Source organism: Zootoca vivipara, chromosome 7 (assembly GCF_963506605.1).
Source record: "Zootoca vivipara chromosome 7, rZooViv1.1, whole genome shotgun sequence".
In the NCBI taxonomy this organism is placed as follows: domain Eukaryota; kingdom Metazoa; phylum Chordata; class Lepidosauria; order Squamata; family Lacertidae; genus Zootoca; species Zootoca vivipara.
Window position 1 is genome coordinate 26,083,071 of NC_083282.1, and position 27,235 is coordinate 26,110,305.

A 27,235-nucleotide genomic window follows, 5' to 3' on the forward strand; every position below is an offset into this window, starting at 1 on the left:
CCGGTTCTGAGCATTGCATCAATTATAAGTGTGTGAGCGTAGATAAGGTGATACTGAAACTTTAGAGGAGAACGCTACAATTCTAAGATCCTTAATTGGCAGTTTTGGTAACCAGGTGGTTGATTTCTTTTTTGAAACTTAACAGGGAGAGAGGGCAGCCCACCAATAAGATCCGGCCCTGGTGCAGTTCTTCATGTCAGCCATGTAGCATGAGCCCCTCAGTTAGCACCTCTTCAAATCAACCTACCAGTTGAAGTTAAGAGATTATTTGTGTATGGGCTTGTGTATGTAAGATGGCTGCTTAGGGCATGACATGAGAGAGGGGGAGTCCATAGCACAGTATCCTAATCATGGTGACGGTGGACCACTTTTCTTTCCTTTTATCAGAAAACATAAATAAAATTGTTCCAGTCTTCTCCATGGAATCTTCTTCTTTAATAATTTTTCACCATTCTCCCCTTACCAGTTTGTGCGCTGCTGTCAAAAAGTAAGAAGGCAATACAACTTTTATAGTGCATTTTTATAGGTGAATCAGGGATTCTAATCTATTTTAGGCTGCAATCACTAACCTGGGAGTAAGTCTTATTGAACACAGATGTGTTTCTTTTCATCTATGAAATGTTACAGGGTATGAACATACAATAATAATGTAATCTACCTTTCATTGTTTACAATAGATAATATTAATCTATTATTCAAGCTTTGTGTGTATACATTACCATTTAGAATTTTTGGAAACCATGAAATAAACCATAATCAGATACAGAAGGCGTTCTATTTAAAATCATGTAACTAATTATATAATTACACAATGGAGAAAGAGGAATATACTCTCTTTCTCCATTGTATAATTTAGGATAAATGACTCCTAAAAGTTAATATATAATTATTACATTCCAGTCTCAGAAGTTCTAGGGCTTCGGTATCTTCACTGTTAGATTTGCAAATGCACAAATAATAACTGCAGAGGTACATACTATTATCACAAGTGTTAGGAATAGAATTATACATTAGAAGGAGTGGTATAAATGTTGTTTGGACTTGTAGCTCCAAGTAATGGAGAAACAATCATAACTGCCTTTGCTATATTAGATGCTCCTCCAACATTGTAGTTGTATTACATTCCAGTCTGGGGACTTCTGTTTCTTCGCTTATGTACAACACAGATGGTTATACTTACAATAACACAAATAATGATCACAGAAGCACATACAATGATCACGATTTTGGTTGTGTCATTTATCACACTGCTCTCAGGATCATTAGCACCAGTGGGTTTCACATTAGTGGAAGTTATGTGAGCAGTGGAAGTGGTTGAAGAAATGGGAGTAGTTGGCAATGTGGAAAAAACCACAACTGCTCTTGCTGCATTAGATGGTTTCCCAGCATTGTTGCTGCCATCAATGGCACGAATGGCAAAGTAGATGGAGGAGCCATTTTCTTTCGTTAACTTTTCCGACTTGTACTGAAAAGATTGTTTAACCCCAGCGACTTCCACTGTCAGTCCAGTAGTGTTCACAGAAGTGGCACTATCAAAACTTGTATCTCTTAATTCCAAGGGATTTTCACTCATTTTTATTTCATATCGTTCAGCTGCAAAATAAAGGACCCACAACAGACATGTGTTAGATGTACATCTTCAAATATGGATCAAGGAAACAGTGACAAGCCTATCGGTGCATAACTTCCTATCCTCCAGGAACCCTAAGCATATTGCATACCAGCCATTGCATCGTTGTGTGTTGCAGAAGACTTTGGAAAATATTCCAGGGCACATGCTTGGTTCACATGGTCACCATGTCAAAGTTGTTAAGATCAGCTGTCAAAGTTGTTAAGATCATTCCATGCTAATTTAAAAGCATGGTATTTGTCAGGGGTGTCCAGAACCATTTTTGGTCTATGGGGGACATTTAGAAATCTAAGCACTGTTACAGGCATAAAAAACAACTCATTCCACAGAAGAAAACTAATGTGGCTCTACCCGCCTGTCCCCACAACGCAGGATAAGCAGCTACACCTCCAAACAAATAAAGCATATTCTATACCTAGGAGTCCTTCTGGACTAAAACAAAGCAATGTCTGTGTTAAAACCATACAGTCAAACACTTGACTTGGCCCAAAGCGGCTAACATTCTCCTTTCCCCTCCTCCCCCACAACAGGCACCCTGTGAGGTGGGTGGGGCTGAGAGACTTCAAAGAAGTGTGACTAGCCCAAGGTCACCCAGCAGCTGCATGTGGAGGAGCGGAGACGCGAACCCGGTTCCCCAGATTACGAGTCTACCGCTCTTTACTACACCACACTGGCTCTTCAAAGAAGTGTGACTAGCCCAAGGTCACCCAGAGCAATAGTGTCATGCTATTCTAGCATATTACAGGGAGATTAATTCTGGTATAAACCCCTCCCTTGCCATATTTAAATATATATATCTCTAAGCAAGGGAGTCATACTGGTTGATTAAAACAGGATTCCACATTTACCTTGTCCGACATCATAGTCATTCCCAGGAGCTGTCCATGACAAAAGGAATTCATCATCATCGGCAGCTAGCTCCACCTCGAGGTCAGTGATTTGACAGGGTGGAAAGACATCTGGGGGTTTTGTATTAGGAACTCCTGATACCACAAAAGAACCACCAGATGCAACTCTGCTGAAACTTCCTAGGTTTGCTTGGATTTCATCCTCGGTAGCTTCAGGTCTTGGTGAGTTCATTTTTATTACACCTTCCAAAGAAAGAAAAATTGTGTCATAAGATGTAACTAGAATCTCTGCAAACGTTCTCAGTATTCTGAAAGTCTGTTTGATTTATTTCCTTGTGTGCAAACACAAAAAGAAGACAAGGCATGTATAAGAGGTAATAGGATAGCTATCTTCAAATACCTGAAGGGCTATCAAATGGAAGATAGAGCAAGCTTGTTTTCTGCTGCTCCAGAGGGTAGGGCCCAAAACAATGGATTCAAACTACAAGAAAGGAGATTCTAACTGCCCCTTGCTGGCAGGGGGACATTCTGATGGCAGAAGCAGTGGTGTGGGTGGGGCACTGCCTCTTGTGTTTCTGCTACCTGTGGCAGGTGCTTCACCTTGCCTCATTGTTGGGCCAGCTCTGCATTCAGTCAACAAGTTGGGCAGCATATAGAATATTGTAGGAGAGTAGAATATGTCAGAGTTGTAAAAGGTAAAGGACCCCTGGACAGTTAAGTCCCATTAAAGGGGACTATGGGGTGCGACACTCATCTTGCTTCAGGCCAAGGGAGCCGCTGTTTGTCCACAGACAGCTTTCCAGGTCTGTGGCCAGCATGACTAAACCGCTTCTGGTGCAACGGAAGCCAGAGCATATGGAAACACCATTTCACCATTTACCTTCCCACCACAGAGGTACCTATTTATCTGCTTGCACTGGTGTGCTTTTGAACTGCCAGGTTGGCAGAAGCTGGGACAGAGCAACGGGAGTTCACCACTGTTGTGGAGGTGCCAGAAATGTATACTCAATATCTGTATTAAATCTAAAAGGTCAACAATGGGGAGGGGAATAGAAGGGAAAGGTTTGCATTTCTCTCGAGACACCCATACTTTGAGAACTCTAGAGAAGGGTGTCCCCAGACTACGGCCCGGGGGCCGGATGTGGCCCAATTGGCCTGCCAATCCGGCCCGCGACGACGCCCGCCACCCGCTCTTACGGCGCGCTCTTCCGGGTCGGGAAAAAAGCGCTGAAAATCCTTTGTGCTCATGCGTATGGGCCTCTCCCGACCCGGAAGAGGTAATTTCTGGTGCACTTCCGGGTCGGGGGAGGCCCATACGCATGCGCACAATGGATTTTCGGCGCTTTTTCCACCCTGGAAGCGCGCCGCCGCGCACTCCCCCGCCCGCTGGCCCGCACAGGCGCGCGCTCCCCTGTCCTCCGGCCTGCCGCGCGATCAGCGCGGTGGGAACCGGCCCAAACGCCGGTAAGTCTGGGGACCCCTGCTCTAGAGCTACATATTACTAGTACAGTGGTGCCTCTGGTTAAGAACTTAATTCGTTCCGGCGGTCTGTTCTTAACCTGAAACTGTTTTTAACCTCAAGCACCACTGTTCTTATCCTGAAGCAAAGTTCTTAACCCAAGGTACTATTTCTGGGTTAGCGGAGTCTGTAACCTGAAGTGTTTGTAACCTAAAGCGTTTGTAACCCAAGGTACCCACTGTAAATGGTTTTTCACAATGAATCCTTACCATTTTCCACAAAACCTGGTATATAGAGTGCTTGACTCTGTCTAGGGACCAGTCTGACATCCTTGTCTTTCCCTTGGACACGCACTTTTAAGTTGTATCTACCATCCTGTGTGAATGATGTGAAATACCTTGAGTAGATTCCATCATGCTTGAGAATATCAGCACCTGAGTACATAAATATTAATACTTAACATCCAAAGCAAACCTCTGACTTGTGGTCATTATAAACCCTACATAACACATGCAGGAGATGTCTGTCTCATAGTAACTGCTGCTGTCTTCATGGAAATAGAAAATATGCCTGACAATGATCACATTGTATGGAATCATAAGGGACTGGTTAGTAATATCTGTACAACATAAGGCAACACAACTCATGACCTACCAAACCACAATAATACAATAACATGTATTAGAGCTGGCTGCATGCTCCATTTCCTGCAGTCACAGCAAAATCAGGAGATTTATCAAGCTTGTGGTGGGTGCCACTAAGAGTCCCACCTTTCCCCATATGAACCTGTCCAGACCCTGGAATCACCTGAAGCCTTTCTCTGTGCGCTGTCTCTGAGGGCTGGGTGTGAGAAAGCAGGACTTCTTTGCAGTAGGCTCCAAATGGGGATATTGGCTCAATGTATCTGGGGGAGCACACCTGGCTGGTTTTGCAAATATCTTTGTAAGAGCCTTGGAGGCCACTATGTCAAATTAGACAAGACTGGATGTTAGTGAAAAAAATAAAATACATACTGCAATAAATACGTACCTGAACCATTGTCATAAAGCTCAAGTTCTTCAGTTTTTCCTTTCTCATCTTCAACTATGGCTGTGACATTTGCACCAATAACAGGTAAGAAACCTTGGCTGATTTCTGCATATATGACCATTGGATTAGGATATCTATTGTTATCTTGATTCATATAGGGCTTCACAAGAACTGGAGGCACAGATACAGATGCTGCTCGACTGGTTACCGTTATTGATATGATTTGCTCTTTTGAATGTGTATTCTGAAATGAATACTCCCAGTCTCCCACCTGCAGATTAAGTGTTGAAATACAGAAGAATATTCCTTATCCAGTATAAGTAATTTGAAGGAATACATTTGCTTTTCCTTTGGTTGTTATGTTTTCATAAAGAAGGTATATCTTTTATGAATAATGTACCAAGGAAACTGAGTACTGACAGCAGTGTCATCCTGTGCACAGGATGAACTAGGAAATGAAAACGTGTGGAGAGAACAATATTGAGACATTTCAAACCTGGATTTTGGCAGATACCCACTGGCAATATGGATTCTATGGGAAAGGGTTTTTGTTCCCCGGAACATGTGACTATAAAAACAGTTTCTGCTCAATACCAAGGCAGAGAAGGCAGTATGGGATGGAGAAGCCAATGGTGGAAAAGACCAAGTGGACCTGAGAAGACCAATTCCAAGAAGGCCAATTGAAAGAAACCCAGTGGGAATGGATTGCAATGCAGAGGCGACTTAAACAGCAGAAATCCAAAGAGGCAACACATGTCAGCAAGCCTCACCCTTTTCCTATTTGTTACAGGATCTCTACCTGAGGACCTTGAGTATACTCCATCCGCTGTGTGTTTGAATTTAGCACCCTCAAAATAAACCCTTTGAGGGGATAGAAGAGGGAAGTGGGCCTTGAAGTTTTATTTAGAAAATATACACCTTAGCTACCAAAACATTGGCAAATGATTTTCTAGGTATCCCATGTGGGCAGGAGTAGGGAAGTGTCCTCAGTTCCCAAATGAGCATTAGGATCAGGGAGCCAAGAAGGAAGCTTCTGCAACTTCCCAGTGAGATTCAGCTTCAGCAAAGCTGGCAGAGATTCGAGTGGCAGCTGTGAAGGGGCCTTAACACACTTCATGAACCGTTTTAGGGCTTTGGACTTTGCAGACACAACCCTCATAATTATATTTTGTGTGTTGGGAAAATGCTAATTTGGAATACAGTATTGGAGGTCTTTAAGACCATTACAAATGCTACATAGAAGATGCTTCCATACTTGCATAATCTATCATGCTACTTTATCTTTAATGGCAAAACCCTTTAATAGCACAGCTGTAGTTCCATAAAGCTCTACAAGACAGACATTTCCATATTTTCTATGTGGAAAAGCCACACTAGTAATTGCAGGGTTAGATGCACAGAGAGCTGAGATTTTACCTCTGCAGTTCCACTAATACTGAGTCGAGCTGTTCGGACATTTGTATTATCAATGACAAAGTTGTTGTGGCTGTACTTCTTTCCTTTGGGATCTATCAGAAGAATTCCTGGTGAATATATGCTTGTGCTCCATGTAACAACGAAGAAAGTGTCATTTCCCACTGTTTTATCAATTGTTACAATACCATCAAACCACCTTCCAGAACCGACGCTATGACTTTTACTTTCAAGCTGTTGGTATTAAAACAAACAAACAAAACATTAAGCATTATGGTTAAAGGTAAAAAGGTAAAGGATCCCTGGATGATTAAGTCCATTCAAAGATGACTATGATAGTTGTTTATTTCTTTGACATCTGATGGGAGGGCATTCCACAGGGCAGGCGCCACTACCGAGAAGGCCCTCACAGTGAGGGAACCAAGGCCCTCAGAGCTGGACCTCAGTGTCTGGACAGAACGATGGGGAGACATTCCTTCAGGGAGCTGGCGTTTGTCCACAGACAGCTTTCCCAGTCATGTGGCCAGCATGACTAAACTGCTTTTGGCACAACGGAACACCATGATGAGTGGCAGAGCGCACAGAAATGCTGTTTACCTTCCTGCCACAGTAGTACCTATTTACTTGCACTGGTATACTTTTTAACTGCTAGGTTGGCAGAAGCTGGGACAGAGCAATGGGAGCTTACCCTGTCACGTGGATTTGAACTGCTGACCTTCCGATCGGCTTGCTCAAGAGGCACGGTGGTTTAGACCACAGTGCCACCCACGTCCTGTGGCTACCTTTAAGCATTATAATTTAGCAGGAAATTAGTATGAACTTAATATGCCAGCCAAACTTTGAAACTGGCACTTTGTCCTTTACCTTTTAGCTGGTGTGTATTAGGTAAGCTGATATACCTGGCAAGTTTTATAAACTGAATACAAACAGTTAATTTTAAATAGAGTGGGCTGCTTGCAGCCCCCAAGCCTCAGCCTCTGATTGGCTGAGTGAGGACAGCCCACCCTTACCTAAGGGTCCAGCACAGCCAGAGGTGGGCAGTGCCAACTATCCCACCTTGGCCACGCCATGCGGCAATAGCTTCCCACCTGGACTCCCAGGTACGCGGATATTTGATTTCAAAAACAGTAAAGAAGTCAGGGTTAGTACATTGTTTGCTGCCTTGGAAGTTTTAAACTGATAGCTACAAAAATCCAGTGCAAAAGCAACAACCGCCCTATGCTCTTCGGATGAACGGTGATATATAAATTTCAATAATAACATTTTGATGGTGTCTTTGAATTCAACATGAAGCTATGTTATTAGCAGGATACCTGAAAACAGTAATGGGTGTTGGGCAAAATACACACCAACCGAGTAGCAACAGCGGCAGGGTCGACGAAATAACAAAGTCGTCTTCAGTATCTTTGCTTGCTTTTATTTACAACTATATACACCACACTCCTCTACTCCTTTCCTCTCATTTCACAACACATTCACCACCACCACACCCATGAACCATTTGGGTAGCTTAAATACAGAATTCAAATCACATTACAGTACATTACAGTAAGCAAACTCTACCTTCAATTATTCAAATTAGCAAAACCTCACAGGTGTGCTATCATTCAGAACAAGATTACAAACACACATCTCTGTGTAGCACCATTGACCACATCAGTCTTAAAGGAAAAACCTAACAACCCCCTGCTGGTCAATGATGCGTAGCAGTAACATTCAGCATTTTCTGTGTATGTTTAAGATGCGTAGCTGTTGGCAAAGCTTTTGTGAAAATATCTGCTATTTGCTCTAGTCCAGCTACATATTCAAAAGTAATCATTTTTTCATTAATCATTTGTTTTGCAAACTCCAAGCGTAACCATAACGTTCTGGTACGTTGTGTATTGCCTTCTGATTTCAAAATGGCTATTCTACTTTGGGAATCAATGTGCACGGGTATTGGTAATTTTACTTTTATTTTTAGGTCTGCAAACAACTGCAAAAACCATTCAATGTCTCTGATGGCTTCAGAGCATGCACAAAGTTCACTTTCTGTGGTTGACATACAAATTATACGCTGTCTGCATGTTCTCCATTCAAATGGACATTCATTGTATCTGTAAACAAAACCGGACACACCTTTATATTTGAAATGTTCAGATGCATGAGATGCATCACAAAAAATATCGAACCCTGTATCATTATGCGCCTTAAAATGTAATCTGTAATGCAGTGTGTGTTTAAGATAAAGCACCACTCTTTTTAACGCTCGAAAACACTGCTTGGTTGGATTCTCCACAAACGTGGAAAGAAAATTAAAACTGAAAGATATGTCTGGTCTGGACACGCGCTGAATAAAGTTCAGCTTTCCTAATATTGACCGGTAAAGTGTTTTGTCATGAAAAGGTGTATCCTCTTTAGTAAAAGTAAATCCACATGTTAATGGGGTTTCTTTTCCTTTTGCATTCTCCAAATTTAGCACTTCTATTAAATCTCTTATTTTTGCAGTTTGATGTACAGCAAAAGAACCATCTGCAGCCCTGTCTATTTGCATGGACAGGTAATTCTTAACTTTCCCCAAATCTTTTACATCAAAACGTCTACAAAGTTGAGAAATAAACAACTGGTATTCCTTTAAATGTTTACATGAAAATAATAAATCATCAACATAAACGGCCAATTTGACAATAGAATTACCACATTGTTTGGTAAAAATGCAATTATCAGCTTTCCCCTGCACAAATCCAAATTCAATCAAGGTTTGTTTTAAAGTTTCGTGCCAATTCCTGCCACTTTGATGCAATCCATACAGAGATTTGTTTAATTTACAAACTACCCCAGGTGCAGCATCTACATCATCCGGAACTTTCATGTATATGTTTTCATGCAAATCAGCATTAAGATAAGCTGTGGAAATGTCACAATGGTACAATTCGCACCCATTTTTAACAGCGTCTAGCATCATCAACTTTATACTTTCAAACTTCACACTCGGAGAAAACACATTCTCATAATCAATGCCTTCCAATTGTTGGTAACCCCTTGCTACTAACCTAGCTTTATATCTCATAACTTTATTTTTATCATTAAGTTTTACTTTGAACACCCATCTTGAGTCTATGACTTGCATATCAGGTGTTTGCTTCACAAAAGTCCAGGTGTTATTTTGATTTAGAGATGCAAGCTCAGAATCTATCGCTTTTCTCCATTGTTGAGCTTGTGACTTTGGCATGGTGTGTATCTCTTTAAAACTTTTTGGTTCAAAATTAACTTGGTTACAATATACATTGTTTGCAACTTCCTCTCTTTCCTCATCAACAGTAGCAATATTTCTACGTTTAAACAACTGCTCCTGTCGTTTTTGCCTCTGTAGCTGTTGTTCATTGATGTAACGCTGAGGTGGTCTAGTTATTCTACTGGAGCGTCTAAGCTCTGGTAAACTTTCACTGTCAGCTTTTAAATTTCCTTCCAAAACTTCAGAAATACGGCTAGTAGAGGGCTTTGGACTTAAAGTATGGTCTGAGTTGTCCATTGCCTCTTCTTCCCCTTTAAACTCACATTCTCCAATCTCTGACTGATTACTGTCAGGATCGGTATCAACTGGCTGCTTGTTAGCATCAGCTGTACTCTCTGGGGATATTTCTTTAAGACCATCACTATCTTGAAACTCAGCTACACCATCCCAGTGTACTGATGGTATAATGCTACGGGTAAGGTGAAACTTTTTTGTGTCTGGTAAATAAATGCGATAATTCCCTTGTTGATATCCCATAAATTTACCCGGGATACCCCTTTCCTGCAGCTTCCCTTTAGCTGGGTAATGCATCAAAACATCACTGCCCCAAACACACAAATACTTTAGATTGGGACGCTTTCCAAAAAGCATTTCATAAGGTGTTACTGTTAATGCAGAATGATAGGATCGATTTTTTATATGAGTATAACAGCTCAAACATTCAGCCCAGAAGCTATCAGGAAGTTGAGCATCATGGAGCTTTGTTTTTATCCCAGATTGTAGGTTTTTGTTAACAACCTCAGCAATCCCATTCTGCCAGGGACTCCTGGGTGAGGACACTTGGTGTACTGTCCCCTGCGCATTTAGGAACTCTTCAAAATCCTGGGACATAAATTCACCTCCAAGATCAGAGTACAGATTTTGTATATTTTTACCAAAATGAGTCTTAACCCAATTGCAAAACTTTTTATACATTTCTAGTGCTTGAGACTTCTTAGAGATTGCATATGTCCAAACATATCTGGTTTTCTGGTCCACAAGTGTTAGCCAGAATCGGGACCCTCCAAGTGATTCTGGCAATGGTCCTACTAGATCACAGTGAACCCTTTCAAAAGGCTCTGCTACTTCTCTCATAGTGCTTTTGCCCTTTCGTGTCACCTTAATTTTATGTTTGCAGCATGACAGGCAGTTCATGTAAAATTTACACGGTTTAATCTCTAGACCATGCACTATATCCCGTGTTTTCAAAACATCTGCAAAGTTTTTATGGCAAAGTTTGCAGTGAGCTTCATGTAATCAGTTTTTATGTGGCTGACAATTTGCCAACCCCTGCCTGCTCCTATTGGCAACACCACAACAGCTATTGCTTCCTCCTGAAGAGGAGTGAAACTTAAGCCTGTAAAGCCCATGAGTCTGTTTTGCAAAGAGAACCTGCTTATTGGCCCGATAAAACCGGCACATTTTTTTCAGTAAATTTAGCTCTAACACCTTGACGTGCAAACTGATAAACTGATAATAAATTCCCACACAATTCAGGGCAATAAACAACATCTGATATCGTAATATTCAAACTATGCAATTTTATAGTACCCTTCCCAAGTGAGGGCAAAACTATTCCATTCGCTAAATGCACATTTCCAGTCTCTGGTGTGTAAGTTATGAAGAGACTGTGATTGCTGCACAAGTGCTGCGATGCGCCACTATCGATGATGAAAAAGTCCCAATTACCTCTTTTAATCTCACAAGGCTGTGGTTCTGCGAAGAATGCTTGTGGCTCGGGTCGACTACCTCGCTGTGGTCGCTGTGAAGGCTTCCACGCCTGAGTGGCTGTGTGTCCCTTTTGCGACCTAGAGGAAGTCTTTTTACTCTTTGTTCTGCATTCTGAAGCAAAATGTCCCAAAAGGCCACAGGCAAAACATTTCTTGTTGGCTCTTAAAGCTACAACGTCCCCATTGTCATTTGAATGTACATTCTGCTCTTTGGGAACCGGCATAACAGAGGCATCTCGCCTGTCCAGCTCCACCATCAGTTTTGCAGTCACGCCTTCAATACTCAGCTGGTCAGGAGGGACCAAAGCGAGCTGGCTTGCGACTGCGTCATACTCTTTGTTTAATGAGCAGAGGATTATAAAACAAAATTGATTAACAGGAACCACAACGTCTCTTCTCAAAAGCTCCAACCTGATTTCCTGTAAATGTCTCAGGTGAGCTGCCAAGTCACCGCCAGGTTGAAGCTTTGCCTGATAAAGCTGGCGGTAAAAAGCCAAGGCTGACGTGGACTCTTTTCTCAAATGGACCGCAGCCAAACTCTCCCACATTTCTTTAGCCGACGTTTTATCTCTGATATACACAACTTGCTGGTTGGACACTGCCATGTTTATAAAAGCTTTGGCTTTGTTATCCCCCCATATCCATTCAGGGGTGATTATCTGAGGAGGGTCATCTGTGGCATAGTCAAACAGGTCCTTACATTCGAGTAATCCTCTCATTCTAAAGGACCAAAGACTATAATTACCATCAGTTAGTTGAGGAAAGGTAAGCACCATCTTTTCGCCGTCATCCATCCTGGATATACTTCCAGCTCCTTTTCGACTGGCAGATAGCTCGGCTTCACAGCCCTCTTAGCAAGCAGTTCAAACACCCATGCGCAGTTTCTGGGCCCATAACCGGATGTTGGGCAAAATACGCACCAACCGAGTAGCAACAGCGGCAGGGTCGACGAAATAACAAAGTCGTCTTCAGTATCTTTGCTTGCTTTTATTTACAACTATATACACCACACTCCTCTACTCCTTTCCTCTCATTTCACAACACATTCACCACCACCACACCCATGAACCATTTGGGTAGCTTAAATACAGAATTCAAAATAGTCAATTACCCAATCACATTACAGTAAGCAAACTCTACCTTCAATTATTCAAATTAGCAAAACCTCACAGGTGTGCTATCATTCAGAACAAGGTTACAAACACACATCTCTGTGTAGCACCATTGACCACATCAGTCTTAAAGGAAAAACCTAACAATGGGGGGGGGGGAATCCTAGGACAAATCCGATCAGTGATCAGAAACAAGAAGTTGAAACTGGAAGACACAAATCTAATTACAAAGACCAGGGGTAGAGAAAGTATGCTCCCAGATGTTGAAGAATTACACTTCCCATCTGACCTGGCAAGCATGGCTTAAGGCATGATGGGAGTTGTATTTCAATAGCATCTGGAGGACCAAAGGTTCCCCACACCTGCCACAGAGGAAGAGAAGTAAGCCAAGAATTCAACAGAACGGGAGATACCACTAGCTTTGTCTCCAGGCATGGACCTGGCAAGCAAAACAGTTGTAGAAGCAAGTCTAGGGGAGTTTGCACTTCATACTCAAGACTTAAGGATGGCCTGGCTGGGACACTACTAACTTGTGGGCTCGTACTGGTTGGGGGTATGGCCAAATTTGCCCCTACTCGCATATGGGTATGGATTAGGGATTTCCCACCTTCACCCCCCGTAGAAGCAGGGGCAGTGGCCTCCCTACTCACCATCTAGGTGTAATCTATGGAAAGGGGGGTAGGAGACTCAGCTGTGCCCTATTTCACAGAGGTGGAAGAATGGTTGCTCTTTGTACCGGACCTGTACATTTTGAAATGTTTCAGTTCTGCCAAAATCTGCCTCTGCAATTAGCCTTTCTCTGCAAATTCTACCCGGGTCTCTGTACAATAAGAATAAATCACAGGCTGTAGAGTTGATCTCACATTGTTGTTTTAAATTTTTGTACAGTGCCTAGTAATTTTAAGATAATAAGAATCATTACGATAGGCTAGTGCTTGCACCCAAATATTTTTAATCCAGACCTGAATTGATTGTTGACTGATATCTCCACTTCCTGAAGAAATTCCAGTGAAAGCAAGTATGAGGCCATTGGAATCCAACCTGTCAGTGGCAGAAAATTTCAAACCTCCTGAAATACAATTGAAATAATAATTAGAGTAATCTATCAGATGGAATAAAATGTATTACATTATTGTGCTGTGTCTTGTAGTAGCATATCCAGTATATCCAGTGCATAAACACTGCTCTGAATGGTAGCTGCAGCTTTTTAATGTTAGGAACTGATAAGGATGCTGACAGGACTTCCAGGGCCCAGTATGCTCTCCTACCTCTCCAGAGCCCCAGGTGGCAGGAGTGGTCAGCATTCCTTATGCTGATTGCTTAGCAACAGTGATTAAGCATCTATAGCAACAGAGGCTTCCCTGTATCGTCTTAATATTTGCCTCCATGTTTTGCTTTCTAACTTTATAGATTTGCAATTGACTTCCTTTTTTTTAAAAAAAAAAAATGAAAGCCAGGAGTTCAGGCGCCCTTCTGACTTGGGGCATGTATCACTCCTGCACCCCATGTTGGTTTCCTTGGAAACTGTACACACCCAACAGCCCATTGTGGCACATATCTACAGATGGAACAGGATCTATGACTTTTGTGAGAACGTAATTAGCTTCTCCTATACTGTGGTATGTATTAAAAAGAATAAGAAACCTCACTTTTTTCTCAGTTCCTCTAAATCTGATATTCACAACTGACTAGCCATTCAAAGATTACAATGAACTATAAAATTTGCAATCTTAGGTATGGATTATTATGAGTATCAGCTAAACACGCACACATACCTAAAAGGGAGGCCAGGAGCACTGGTAGGTGTTTAAATCATTGGGGGCAGAGGCCCATAGCTACAAATTTACATAAATTTACAAATGCTGATTTATATGTATAGAAGCAAATTTAGACTTAGTCACAAAAGCAAGTCAACCAATCCAAATCATCCCATTCAGATTCTTAAATTACTTTGCACCCAACCCCAGATTACTGCAAATCAGTTTGTTTTCAATTAATTCACCCTCAGTTAATTTTCAAACAGATCTTGCTCCAAATCAGTGTTCTCATTCATTGCCCTGCACATCATTATCTAAATAAAGTCATCTTAAAGAAATTCATTTCTGCAAATTAATAACCAATACCAGGGGTCCCCAAACTTACCCGGCTTCGGGCCAGTTCCTCCGGCGCCGATCGCATGGCGGGCTGGAGGGCGGGGGAACGCGCTCGCATATGCGTGTGCACTCGCTTTTTCTGGCGCTGGGTGGTGTCGGAAATGGCTTCTGCGCAGGCGTCATTTCTGGTGCACTTCCAGGTCAGTACAGCACTGGGAATACGGTAGCTTATGCACATGCACACAAGCTATTTTTGGTGCCGACCCGATCTGGAGATGGCGGTGCACCGGTAAGAGCGGGCGGCAGGGGTAATCAGGGGCTGCACAATTGGCTCGCACGGGCTGCATCCGGCCCCCAGGCCTTAGTTTGGGGACCCCTGACCTATACCAACATCAGTCTCCTAATTCAATGACCTTTAAATTCATCCCTCAACTAACACACATATTACTTGGCTCCCTGAGTAAATTGTGTTTAAATTAAAGGTTTTTTTGCTGCTGGATTGACCTTGTGATAAACTCCTTTTTGGAGACGCCAACTCACCAAGTAACACCAAAGAGTTAATGTAAGGCATTCTGCTTAATCACTTACCTGTCATATCTGCCAACATTTCTAGTTCTCTTGCAGCATTTGGTCCCAAAGCAATTATGTGAATTATGGACCCACTATTTTCAACATCACTAAAGCAAGAGCTTATACCGCCATCTTCTCCATCTGTCAAGAGCACGATTTCAGAGCCTTTGGTATTTGGATACTTTTTTAAAATCACCTTTATGAAAAAGAGGATTTAAAATTTTAGCAGCAACTAGTAATGTAGAAGAAATGGGACACTGTGCTTAAGGTGTAAGAAACTTGCTGCAAAGCTCTTCAAGTGTGTTGTGTTGCATTGCAGATGAGTGACAAAAGTGTGGACTAATTTTCTACGTGTGACAGAAGTAGACTGGTGAGATGGGTGTGATATTTTTTTTCCTTTTGAAGTAGCATTTGCCTCTTCACTAATTTTAAAAGAGAGCGAATATGGGCAAAATCAAAATGGGTTGTTCCACCCTCTCCCTAGGTGCTCTTCAATTATGACTGCCATAGCATTTCTTGGAAACATGTCTGCACTCTGGGCTGGCCAAATACATTTTGCTTCCTGAGGCGAATGAGAAAATTGTGCTTCCTCCAACCTAGTATTCAGAGGTAGCATATCTGATGTATATCTTGCTCACATGCTGGTTTTGGATGGCTTTGCTGGACCCAATCCTTCCCACTGCACCACTATAAGAATCTGGAAAAACTTCTTTACCTGAAATCCTGTTCGCACTCCAAGACATATGGTCGTTCCTCCACCAGCTGTGGTAGGAAGTAAGGCTGTAAGATTTTGGCGCACACTGTCATTGCTGATCAGTTGCAAATCAGACTTAATTTCTGCTAAATCATTGAATGTGACAATTCCAACCCAGGATCCTGCTTCAATAATCTGTAGGAGGAATATTTCTGCTGCTTGCTTCAGTCGGTTGATGCGATTGCTCTGCATATGAATTAAAATACAACATCAATAGAGTTGTCAGTGCTTTGCAGGGAGCAAGTAAAAATTTATAGTTACAATTAGGAAAAATAATAAATAAATACCAAAATACAAAATTCTATTAGAGGTAAAAACACTTTGGTTCTCACTGTTGGAAGCTATTGCGGTAAAGAAAAAGAATATGATAGAAGGGTGGAAAACTTATTTATTAAAATAAGAGGGAGTATACTATCAAAATAATTATCAGGAAAATTAACAACATGGATACAATATAATTTAAACGAAGTATTTAAGAAAGATAGGATAGGAGGGTTTGGGGAACATATATCACAACTGGAGAGAGACCTGTTGGAATGTACCATGTTTTTCTGTGTATTTTGGGGGACTCCAAATTAAGAAAAGGGTGAAATTGTCCTGCCTGACTTGTTGAAAAAAAATGGGGGGGAGGGGGTTTCCCTGAGGCTAACAACATGCCGCCTATCAGCTGTTCCCTCACGGGCAATCACTGAGCTTTTGGGGGGGGGCAGAGTTGAACTTTTGGGGAGGAAGAGTGGTGAAGTTTTTTTTCCCCAATTACTTTTAGCATTTTCGCCTTTGAGGCAGGGCCTCCGCAGTTTGCTTGTCTTCTCCCACTCTGTCCGCCCTACAGCTGGGAGGGAGGCTGTAGGCAGTCCATTTTTGCTGTGCGGAGTCTTAGTGGAGCTCCATTTGGGCGCGGGCAGGAGGAGCATGGCGGTTGAAGTAATATCCCCCCTGCACCTTTCGCATCAGTGAAACATCGCACCTTGCGCTCCTCCTGTGTAATGTTGCACTGCCCGCACACAAATGGAGCCGCGCTAAGACGCGGTGCAGAAAAAACAGATCACGCGCAGCCTCCCCACAGCTGTAGGGCGGGCAGAGTGGGAGGAGGCAAGCAGACTTAATAATGCCCGCGGGAAAGGCGCTGCCGCTCTAGTTGGCCGCGGCGATCTCGCGTGGCCTTGTTAGTCGGCTTGCTTTCTCCCACTCTGCCCGCCCTACAGCTGTGGGGGAGGATGTGTGTGATCTGTTTTTTATGCATGGCGTCTTAGCCCGGCTCCATCATTGGGAAATCATTGATATTTCAAGGATGTTAAAATGATTATTTTAAATTGTATAACAGAAAAGTTAATATTTTTTTAAATAACAAACAAACAAGAAATATTTCCTATGGTTGTGGAAAACATAGACTCACCAAAGTCATACTTCCAGAAACATCAAGTACTAGGCACAAAACTCTGTCTCCTGTTTGCAGCAAGGAGATAGTGGGATCAGGTGGAGGGGCATTTATTGGAGTTGAACTCTTAAAGTCAGGAGAATTCTTAATTACTTCCCAGGTGCTCCTGTAGTTGCACAGTTTATTCTGCATATTTGTTGCTTTAATGTTATGGTTGCTTTCATTACAGAACTGAGTAACCTAAATAAAAGAGGAGAACTGGTCAAGATCACACACTTCTTAGCAATTCCTAACAGCCTTTCCTTATGAAGTGGTGCTGTGAAAGTGGACATTTTTTTGTCATACAAAAATGGCTGCAGGGTGTTATGTGGGTTTTTCTTTGTAGGCATTTGTTGCCCTTTATCTCACAAAAAAAAAAAATGTAGTGACAAGCGTCTCCAAAGAGCCTGTTTCTGTTCACCCACTGGTCCCATGGCCAACAGAGTTAATAAGTTTGCAGCGGAGAGTGTCAGTGCTTGTGTGTGGCACCCAGGACAGTGGCAGACTTTGGGCTCTCGCATTTCAGCAGCCTTCTGTGTGATGCTAAAATTTGCCCTCCCTGCCTCTTGCGCTCCGTTCTACAACATTTGGCACCCCCTGCAGCAGTGGCACCCTGTGCAATTCACCAGTTGCAGCACCCTAAAACTGCCTTTGCCCAGGATCCCATCTCTTTACAAGACAGTTGAGCGCCAATAAGGGAGCTTCCTCTGCTTACCCTGTAGCTACAAGGGTATCTCATTAATTTGTACTCTTTTCTCAGAGGGAAGGGTAAGGAAGAAATAGCTGGGCAGCTGCTGAAACTTGGCTAAATGAGGAGGAGGCTTGTATTGGGGGTAGCTAAGTGCTATCCCTTGTTTTCCAGTATCCCATAAGAGGGAAGAAGCGGTTCCCTTTGGGGACAGAGGCAGCAGGTAATAATAATAATAATAATAATAATAATAATAATAATAATAACAATAATAACAATAATAATAATAATTTATTATTTATACCCCGCCCATCTGGCCGGGTTCCCCCAGCCACTCTGGGCGGCTTCCAACAAAACAGAAATTCTAAAATACAGAAATCCACCAAACATTAAAATACAGAAATCCATCACACATTAAAAGCTTTCCTAAACAGGGCTGCCTTGAGATGCCTTCTAAAGGTCTGGTAATTGTTGTTCTCTTTGACCTCTAGTGGGAGGGCATTCCACAGGGTGGGTGCCACTACCGAGAAGGCCCTCTGCCTGGTTCCCTGTAACTTGGCTTCTCGTAGTGAGGGAACCGCCAGAAGGCCCTCGGAGCTGGACCTCAGTGTCCGGGCAGAACGATGGGGGTGGAGACGCTCCTTCAGGTATACCGGACCGAGGCCGTTTAGGGCTTTAAAGGTCAACACCAACACTTTGAATTGTGCTCGGAAACGTACCGGGAGCCAATGTAGGTCTTTCAGGACCGGTGTTATGTGGTCTCGGCGGCCGCTCCCAGTCACCAGTCTAGCTGCCGCATTCTGGATTAGTTGTAGTTTCCGGGTCACCTTCAAAGGTAGCCCCACGTAGAGCGCATTGCAGTAGTCCAAGCGAGAGATAACTAGAGCATGCACCACTCTGGAGAGACAGTCAGTGGGCAGGTAGGGACTCAGCCTGCGTACCAGATGGAGCTGATAAACAGCTGCCTTGGACACAGAGTTGACCTGTGCCTCCATGGACAGCTGTGAGTCTAAAATGACTCCCAGGCTGCGCACCTGGTCTTTCAGGGGCACAGTTACCCCATTCAGGACCAGGGAGTCCTCCACACCCGCCCGCCTCCTGTCCCCCACAAACAGTACTTCTGTCTTGTCAGGATTCAATCTCAATCTGTTAGCCGCCATCCATCCTCCAACCGCCTCCAAGCACTCACACAGGGCCTTCACCGCCTTCACCAGTTCTGATTTAAAAGAGAGGTAGAGCTGGGTATCATCAGCATACTGATGGACACCCAGCCCAAACCCCAATCCCAGCGGCTGCATATAGATGTTAAAAAGCATGGGGGAGAGGACAGAACCCTGAGGCACCCCACAAGTGAGAGCCCAGGGGTCTGAACACTCATCCCCCACCACCACTTTCTGAACACGGCCCAGGAGGAAGGAGCAGAACCACTGCATGACAGTGCCCCCAGCTCCCAAGCCCTCTAGACGGTCCAGAAGGATGTTATGGTCGATGGTGTCAAAAGCCGCTGAGAGATCCAGCAGAACAAGGAAACAGCTCTTACCTTTGTCCCTAGCCCGCCGGAGATCATCGACCAGTGCGACCAAGGCAGTTTCAGTCCCATGATGAGGCCTGAATCCTGACTGGAAGGGATCCAAATGGTCCGCTTCTTCCAGGCGTGCCTGGAGTTGTTCAGCAACCACTCGCTCAATCACCTTGCCCAAATGGAAGATTTGAGACTGGGCGATAGTTGGCCATATTGGCCGGATCTAAAGATGGTTTTTTAAGAAGCGGTTTAATAACCGCCTCTTTCAGCGGGTCTGGGAAGGCTCCCTCATGGAGAGAAGCATTTACCAACCCGCGAAGCCCATCGGCCAGCCCTTCCCGGCTAGCTTTTATAAGCCAGGATGGGCAAGGATCAAGGAGACAGGTGGTTGGTTTCACTCGTCCAAGCAGCCTGTCCACATCCTCGGAGGTAACAGATTGAAATTGATCCCACAAAACTTGACTAGACAGGACTCTAGCACTCCCCCGCCCTGGCCCTGCTCCCACGGTGGAGTCTACCTCTTCCCGAAGAAAAGGACCTGTGTAAGGTCCTTTCTTACACAGGCAGCCGAATCACTAATACTCGATTCTGACCTGCAGAATCAATCCACCACTTGAATGGCAATGCCCATCAACTTGGGGGGGGGGGTTCAGCCCACTCAAATATTTTATTGGGGAGCCCAAAGGGACCTTGGCCCTTAGGAGTTGGCTCCTGTGCTCCTAGAGCAATATATATATCGGGAGGCTTAGTTTGTTCAGAATTGAATATGCACTTCCAGAATTAATGCTAAATACATTACTTCAGGTAAATGAGCCACCATAGCTGCTAGAGGGCCATGATTTTTTTCCAGCTCTCCTACCCAACTACTAGGTCAATACCATGATTTTTTGGAAACACAGTTTCTCCCAACCTTAGTGAAACAGCCAGCAGAAGCTTGAAATTATTTTATATTACTGGCAGGATTTAAACTATAATCTTAAGAAATAATATTTAATTTAGCCAAAGTTGAGTATGGACAACATCTTGCATTTTTCAAGACAGAGACTAAATAAGGAAGCCTATAGCTTCCAATTGACATTACACATACTTACTGAAGAGAGACTTTGCATGTACATTATAGATGCTTGAGCAGTCTGCATTTTGTCTGGAATGAACTGGCATCCAGCTTCATACAGCTGAGTTCGGCTTTCAACTTTGCATTTTCTTGTTTTTCCTGGGCTAATTGGGAATCTATATTGACCAGTGACACCAGCAGAGCATCTAATCAGTATAATAGAAGGAAATATAGTTAGTTAAAAAGTCAATATGTGGATCTCATATTGTCCCCTTTTTTTTAATTGCAAGGGTTTCTTGGAGAAATATAACAAATAATCATGCAATGCTTAGACATTCATATATAAAAATGGGAATCAGGACTTAGCAGACTGATTCTGGACAAAATATTTTAAAAGGTTACAGAAGAATATTAGACATTATGTATGAAGTTGATCATTCTGCTCCCCACCTTCTGCCATGGTTACCATGGTGGGTCCCCACTGTGGAGGACCCACAGGCAGGAGAGGGGAGTTTGAGTTGTGCTCTACCTTGTACTTATAAATATATGTTTAATGATTTCATCAACTTCTTTATTTTTGACCCCCAGTCGGGAATCTAACTGTATTCCCTACCATACTATCAAATTATAGGTTAATCCTCTGGACAATTATTCATACCTCAACTAAACTAACAAACCCAAGGCAAACATCAGCCGTAAAGGATTTGTTATATCGTTCGAGGTATACATTATGGACGGTACCTTGTTGCTTCAGCTTGCTTTATCCCAGTAGTATAGAAAGGTGAATCATTGTTATATTCATCAAAGACTCCCCATCTGAGATGAGCCCATTCATGAACAAACACTCTGCCTGTGGAAGACCATTGACAAAGCTATTTGTTACACACTTCAGGTGTCCTGGGTACTAAATACAGTGGATCCCTCATGCAGAACCAAATTATTTACTCAGCTTCTTGCAGAAAAGGGCATTCCTCTGCTATGTACATTTTTGTCAATTGTTGATGACAAGCTTTTAAGGGCCAATATGGAAATGGAAGTCAAAGTGCTTGGTCTGAAAGCATATGATACAGTAAGCTTCCTGAAGTGAAACAGGAACAAGTTCAGCTTGCTTCAAAAAGAAAATTTTCAGATGAACCTAACATGAAAATATTGCTAATTTCTTATATAAACTTAGGAGATATTAAGCAAATAAAACCAAACCATTCATGGTTTCTCAGTTCTTGTTCTATTTATTGTCTTTTGAAACATTGACTATTTAAGACTGTAATAATAAATACAGATAATTTAAGACGAATAAACGGGTACTACCTCGTGATCCATAAACAGCATGCAAACTGTCATTTGTCAGGAAATTAGGAGTGAAATGAATGTATCGCCCAGATTCCCCACATCCGCCATACTGTAGGGTGTAGGGATCATCTCCATATTTCAGGTAAGGTTCTGCCACTATGACATCTGCCTAAAGTAAAATAGAACTTTGTTGAAAGATCACCAAGAAAAGAAGCAAAATACCTTTGATATTAATGCTATATGGTGGGTTTTGCCTCAGCAAACCACCCTTAGATTTTTGTTCTGCATTGAAAGGCACGATTCTGGACCGTAGGGTTGAATGAAAGTTTTTGCCTGAAACAAAACTCTCCTAAAACAGTTGGGATTCCATCTTTCTTTTGAGTAAACACTTGCGTTATTCATGGGACATGCAGCCCCATGCTATGCAGGTTGATTCGGGAAGGAGACTTGATGTGTTCAGTTGAGCTTAGGCCCGATATATAGGATTGCAGTGTTATTTTCAATAAAGATGCATACGGTCACATGTTACAACATAAGAGCCCTCAGGATCACATCAGCATAGTGCACCAAGCATAGTGCTTAGAGGGCTGGGCTAGGAGACCAGGTTTTGACCCCCCCCCCACTTGGTCATGAAGCTCACTGGGTGACCTTGGGCCCATTCACCGCCTCTCAGCCTAACCTACCCCACAGGTTGTGCAGGTTAAATGAGGAGGGGTAAACTGTGTACGCCACCTTAAGCCCCTTGGGGGAAAAGGTGGAACATGAATGCAATAAATAACAACAAGTCCAGCATTCCGACCCTAACAGCAATTACCTAGAAGTGAACAGACAGGCAAGCAACAGCTAGTATTCAGAGACTCATTCCTTTTCAATGGGAAGTTACATTGAGGTATTATGGCTAACAGTCATGGCTAGAGATATCTTCCATGAATTTGTCTCAGCCCCTATTAAAGCTACCAAAGCCAACAGCCACCATCACTTCTACGGTAACCCTAAGGGTGCAGTCCTTAACCCCCACCCCAGAACTCTACTGCTTGCAATGGTCATGACGGAATGGGTGGGATGGGCAGCTGTGCTCCCATTGGGCCTAACGCTGGCACACAGTGGCAGTGAGACTGGCTCGGCGATCCAGGTTGCCTCGGTCCCTTCCTGCATCCCAGAACATCCCATTTGGGGAAGTCCGCTGCCTAGCCCTGGAATGCACATTCCGTGGGTAGATGAGGAAATGCTGCGCTGGCATGTCACTCCATCAGTGGCAGCCAGGAGGAGACTGGCTTAGCTGGGAGAGCCACCCCTCCATCTAAGCCACCCCTACTCTCACAGGTAAAGGTAAAGGGACCCCTGACCATAAGGTCCAGTCGTGACTGTCTCTGGGGTTACGGCGCTCATCTCGCTTTATTGGCCGAGGGAACCAGCGTATAGCTTCCAGGTCATGTGGCCAGCATGACTAAGCCGCTTCTGGTGAACCAGGGCAGCGCACGGAAACACTGTTTACCTTCCCGCTGTAGCGGTACCTATTTATCTACTTGCACTTTGACGTGCTTTTGAACTGCTAGGTTGGCAGGAGCAGGGACCAAGCAACGGGAGCTTGCCCCATTGTGGGGATTTGAACTGCCGACCTGCTGATCGGCAAGCCCTAGGCTCAGTGGTTTAACCCACAGCGCCACCCGTGTCCCTCTACTCCCACCTGTAGGGAGGTTGCATTACTTGGTAAATTGCATGCAGCTCACTTATATGGATCTTTAGCAAAATGTAAGCCCAGGAATATCTGAAGGATTCTCCCCACCACCCCAAGCGAATATTAGATCAGTCTTATTTTGCAATTTCTGCCCCAATGTTTATTGTTATTTGCCACAATATTCTTTTAAATCCCTCAAGTACATTTAAATTTTAATGCATACGCCTCACTTACCTTGTCATAGGATTCTGTAGCTACTCTTCCATATTCAATTTTTGTTGCCCATTTCAAAGGAATTATAACTTTTACAGACTTGAAATAAAATCTTTGTTCTGTGGCATTGAAGAGGTAAGCAGATGCCTCTTTAAGCATATCCTACAAGGAAAATAATGAGTGTTCAGCGACTAGCATTCACATTTACACTTGTAGAACGTGCATTGGGTCTTTTCTGCCCTCCCTCCCGAACCTGGAGGTAATTCATTTGAAAAGGTTGTGGGATGGGCAGCCTTCCCTATCCTCCAATCTTTAAGTAGATGATAGATGCCCTTCATGTGCTCATATTCTCTAATGGTTTGAACAGCAACTTGATATATAGGAATTCAACATACAAAACCATTCTTAGTTTGGTTTGAAGCAGTGAGAAAAGTTGTGTCTCTTAACTTTCTGGGTGTGTAACCATATTGTTTATTCAGGCTTGCACTGCATAGAGTGTACAACCATCCCTGTTTAGTGAAAAAGCCATTACTAAGCCTAAGAGACAATTAACAGAAAATTCCCTAGTGGGATATTTGTATATTTTGGGAATTATCTCCCCAAGAAAGCTTGTCTACTGCCTACTCTAGGAATGGGTGTGTGTGTGTGTGTTAATTTTTATTTTATTTGCATTTTAATGAGAATCTAACTAATTTGCATTTCCCAGACCAATACATGAACCCTAAACACTCCAGCCTTCAAAATTTGCACTTTGCCGAATTGTTCAGTGTAGTTCCCTAACCAAGCCATGTACACTAAAATGCATCTATTGGGGGAAAGTGGATACAGAAATGTAGGTATAAGAAAAAATATCAAACAAATATTATATTAGGGAAATTCTCTCTTCATATATACACACTTGTAAAAACTGCATATGATAATTTGTTTAGTAGGATAAATTCACCCATAAATATCTCCACCCTCATTTACAAATAAAGCAATACAATATAGAATAAAATACAAAGGGTTAGATCCATGCTAAGACTGTAACCCAACTCCCTCTTATGCCAAGCTGGGAGAATTGGACTGAATGGCGGTATCTCTGTGCCCACTTCCACTGGTTCAGTTGGTCTCCCACTGGTGCCAGAGTGACAGTTGTGCCGCTTCATCAGGGCAGACTCCCCCTTCTGCCTACTGAATGCCTGAGCAGATGGAAAATCTGTCCAAAAGCACCAAAATGGATCATTGTGAGGCCAAGGTGGTGCTGAGCAGGACCGCGATCTGCTCACCAGCTTGGATCTGGCACAGGAATTGCAGAGCCTCCAGTGTCCCTATTTTCCAGGCATGTCCCTGATTTAGAGAAGCCATCCCAGTTTCTGATTTTATCCTGGAATGTCCCGTTTTTCCTTAGGATGTCCCTATTTTCATCAGAGAAATGTTAGAGGGTATGCAGTGGCAAGCTTAGACTGCCTTGTAAGTTAGGCTTCAGTTTATGCTCACTTATCTGGGTGTACAACCCATCAAACTCACTTCTGAACAGACATGCATAGGAACGTGCTGTTTGTTGCACTTAGTTCTTATTGAAACTACGTAATGGGACATAAGCCATGACCAGCTCACTGCACTGATTTTAATGGGACCTAAGTTCAGCTAACGTCCCGTGATCTAGCTTATTGCAAAGCAATAATCAAATCAAAATACTGATAAAAATCAGCATAAAACAGCACAGTTAAAACTGAAAGTTAGAACGCTATGGAAAATAAAATGCCTATGTATGGCACTAAAAAGACATTGATGTAGGCAAGAGATTGATGAAATATTTTGGTTTTTCTCAATTTATCCTTTTTCCATTCTTAAATTTAATTCTCCACAGCACTTTTTGATTGATTAATTGATTTTATTTTTTTAAAAAAAACCTCAACAAGATTCACCAGCATTTTAGTATGAATTTCTCCTGCTAATATTTTTAACTGAAGAGTGGCCTATAAATTCTTAAAAGAAAATTTAAAAAACTATACACATATATACAAATGTGGTCTAAGATACCTTGATTAGACATTTAAAAAGATTTGTGTTTATATGTTGCCCCTCAGTTTATTTCCATATCACATACTATCCTGATAATTGGTGCCCACACAGCTCTAATTGGTTAATGAGGCACTTCCACATCTAATGGTCAAAACCAGTGCAACATTTACCCCAGAGTATTTACCTCTGACACAGAGTTAACAAAACCACACTTAGCTCTTCACCACCATCCTTCCTTCCTTTTGCAAATTTCAGGCTGCCAGTGCCATTAATTATAGAGCCAAATCTGCACCGCTAATTCACAAGAGGGACATATAAGACGGCTTGGATTCACCACAAGTTTTGCAGAAATGAAAAAAAAATATTCGGGGGGGGGGGGACGGGACAAAAACCTTGAGGTTTGGGACACACCTTAAAAAACAGCCTAATGAGAACTAAATGGTGGTGGAGACAAAGAGAAGGTAGATTGGATTATCCTAGAGGAAGATGTAGCTGAATAGAACAAGGAAGAGGAGCACCCCACACTTTGACATTTTCTTGTGGGTCCCACCTATAAGCTTGGGCGCAGGGGTGTCTGGTACCACCCTGGAACCTATGCTTGCAAGATGCACGCTGCATTTTTCCAGCATATCACTGATGGGACAGTGATTCAATACATTCAGAAACATCTAACCACCTTACCTTTATGTTGTCAACAATTTTGTTGTCTTCAGCTACTGCAGGATTGATTGCAATGACAATGTCTTCAAACCCACCGCTGTTGAGCTTTACCATGGTACCCGTCGCCCCACATAGGAATTGTAATGCCAACAGAAGAAGCCACTGAGTGAACACCATCTTTGCTTCTGCCACTTACTCCTGTCCCACAGAAAGGACTAATGGAACGGGAGGGCTATTTATGCAAGTGCATAACTGCTTGCTTTATGACAGGACTTTGTTCCGTCAAGGAAATTCTGCTATTTTTCTATTTCCTGTTAGTGCCATCTTCAGGTAACAACTGGGGAATCTTTAAGGAATGTTGTAAATTTATCCAACCCTGCACTTCCTTGTTCTGCTCACCATTAATACATTGCAAACTTTTTCTGAAGGTGTTGATATAAAGTTAGTCACAGCAGCAGTTCAGATTTCCTTATTAGCGAAGCCTTATAAGCAAGGCCTTATTAGCTGTGCTTTGGTTTCCAAACATTTTGGAAGTTGAACAGATTTCCAGAATGGATTCCGTTTGACTTCCAAGGTACGACTGTATTTATTGAATTTATACCCTGCCCTGTACCCACAAGTCCCTATAATACAACAGCATTTATAAGGACTTTGAAATATTGGAATTCAGCAACCAGTTGTGTGTTAGATGACACAGTGGACTTTGGTTAGGGGTGCAGAGTGTACACTTCAGGGGGCGCTAGTGAGCAAGAGCCGAGGGATTATGTAATCCAAGCAGACTGAGGTCTGTCCTCCATGTGTGACGCTTTGCACAT

The 27,235-nt window shown here is 42.9% G+C and overlaps 1 protein-coding gene across 1 annotated transcript; it reads right to left on the reverse strand.

Moving 5' to 3' along the window:
• LOC118089222 (calcium-activated chloride channel regulator 1-like) lies at positions 1 to 26,708 on the reverse strand. Its single transcript, XM_060276751.1, has 14 exons — positions 26,442 to 26,708; positions 23,775 to 23,915; positions 21,881 to 22,031; positions 21,314 to 21,422; positions 20,610 to 20,778; positions 17,288 to 17,509; positions 15,853 to 16,077; positions 15,156 to 15,333; positions 13,437 to 13,543; positions 6,383 to 6,613; positions 4,967 to 5,237; positions 4,207 to 4,371; positions 2,479 to 2,721; positions 1 to 1,593 (listed from the first exon to the last, which is right to left on the reverse strand). The coding sequence occupies exons 1-14, from the start codon at positions 26,595 to 26,597 to the stop codon at positions 1,118 to 1,120; spliced, it is 2,844 nt and encodes a 947-aa protein (XP_060132734.1). The 5' UTR covers positions 26,598 to 26,708; the 3' UTR covers positions 1 to 1,117.
• Positions 26,709 to 27,235: the final 527 nt, after the last annotated feature.

Coding starts and splice junctions, on each gene's coding strand:
- LOC118089222 (XM_060276751.1), bottom strand. CDS start 26,597: ATGGTGTTCACTCAGTGGCTTCTTCTGTTGGCATTACAATTCCTATGT. Junction 20,779..21,313: donor AAGCAAGCTGAAGCAACAAG/GTACCGTCCATA, acceptor TATACTGATTAG/ATGCTCTGCTGGTGTCACTG. Junction 5,238..6,382: donor GTATTAGTGGAACTGCAGAG/GTAAAATCTCAG, acceptor CTTAATCTGCAG/GTGGGAGACTGGGAGTATTC.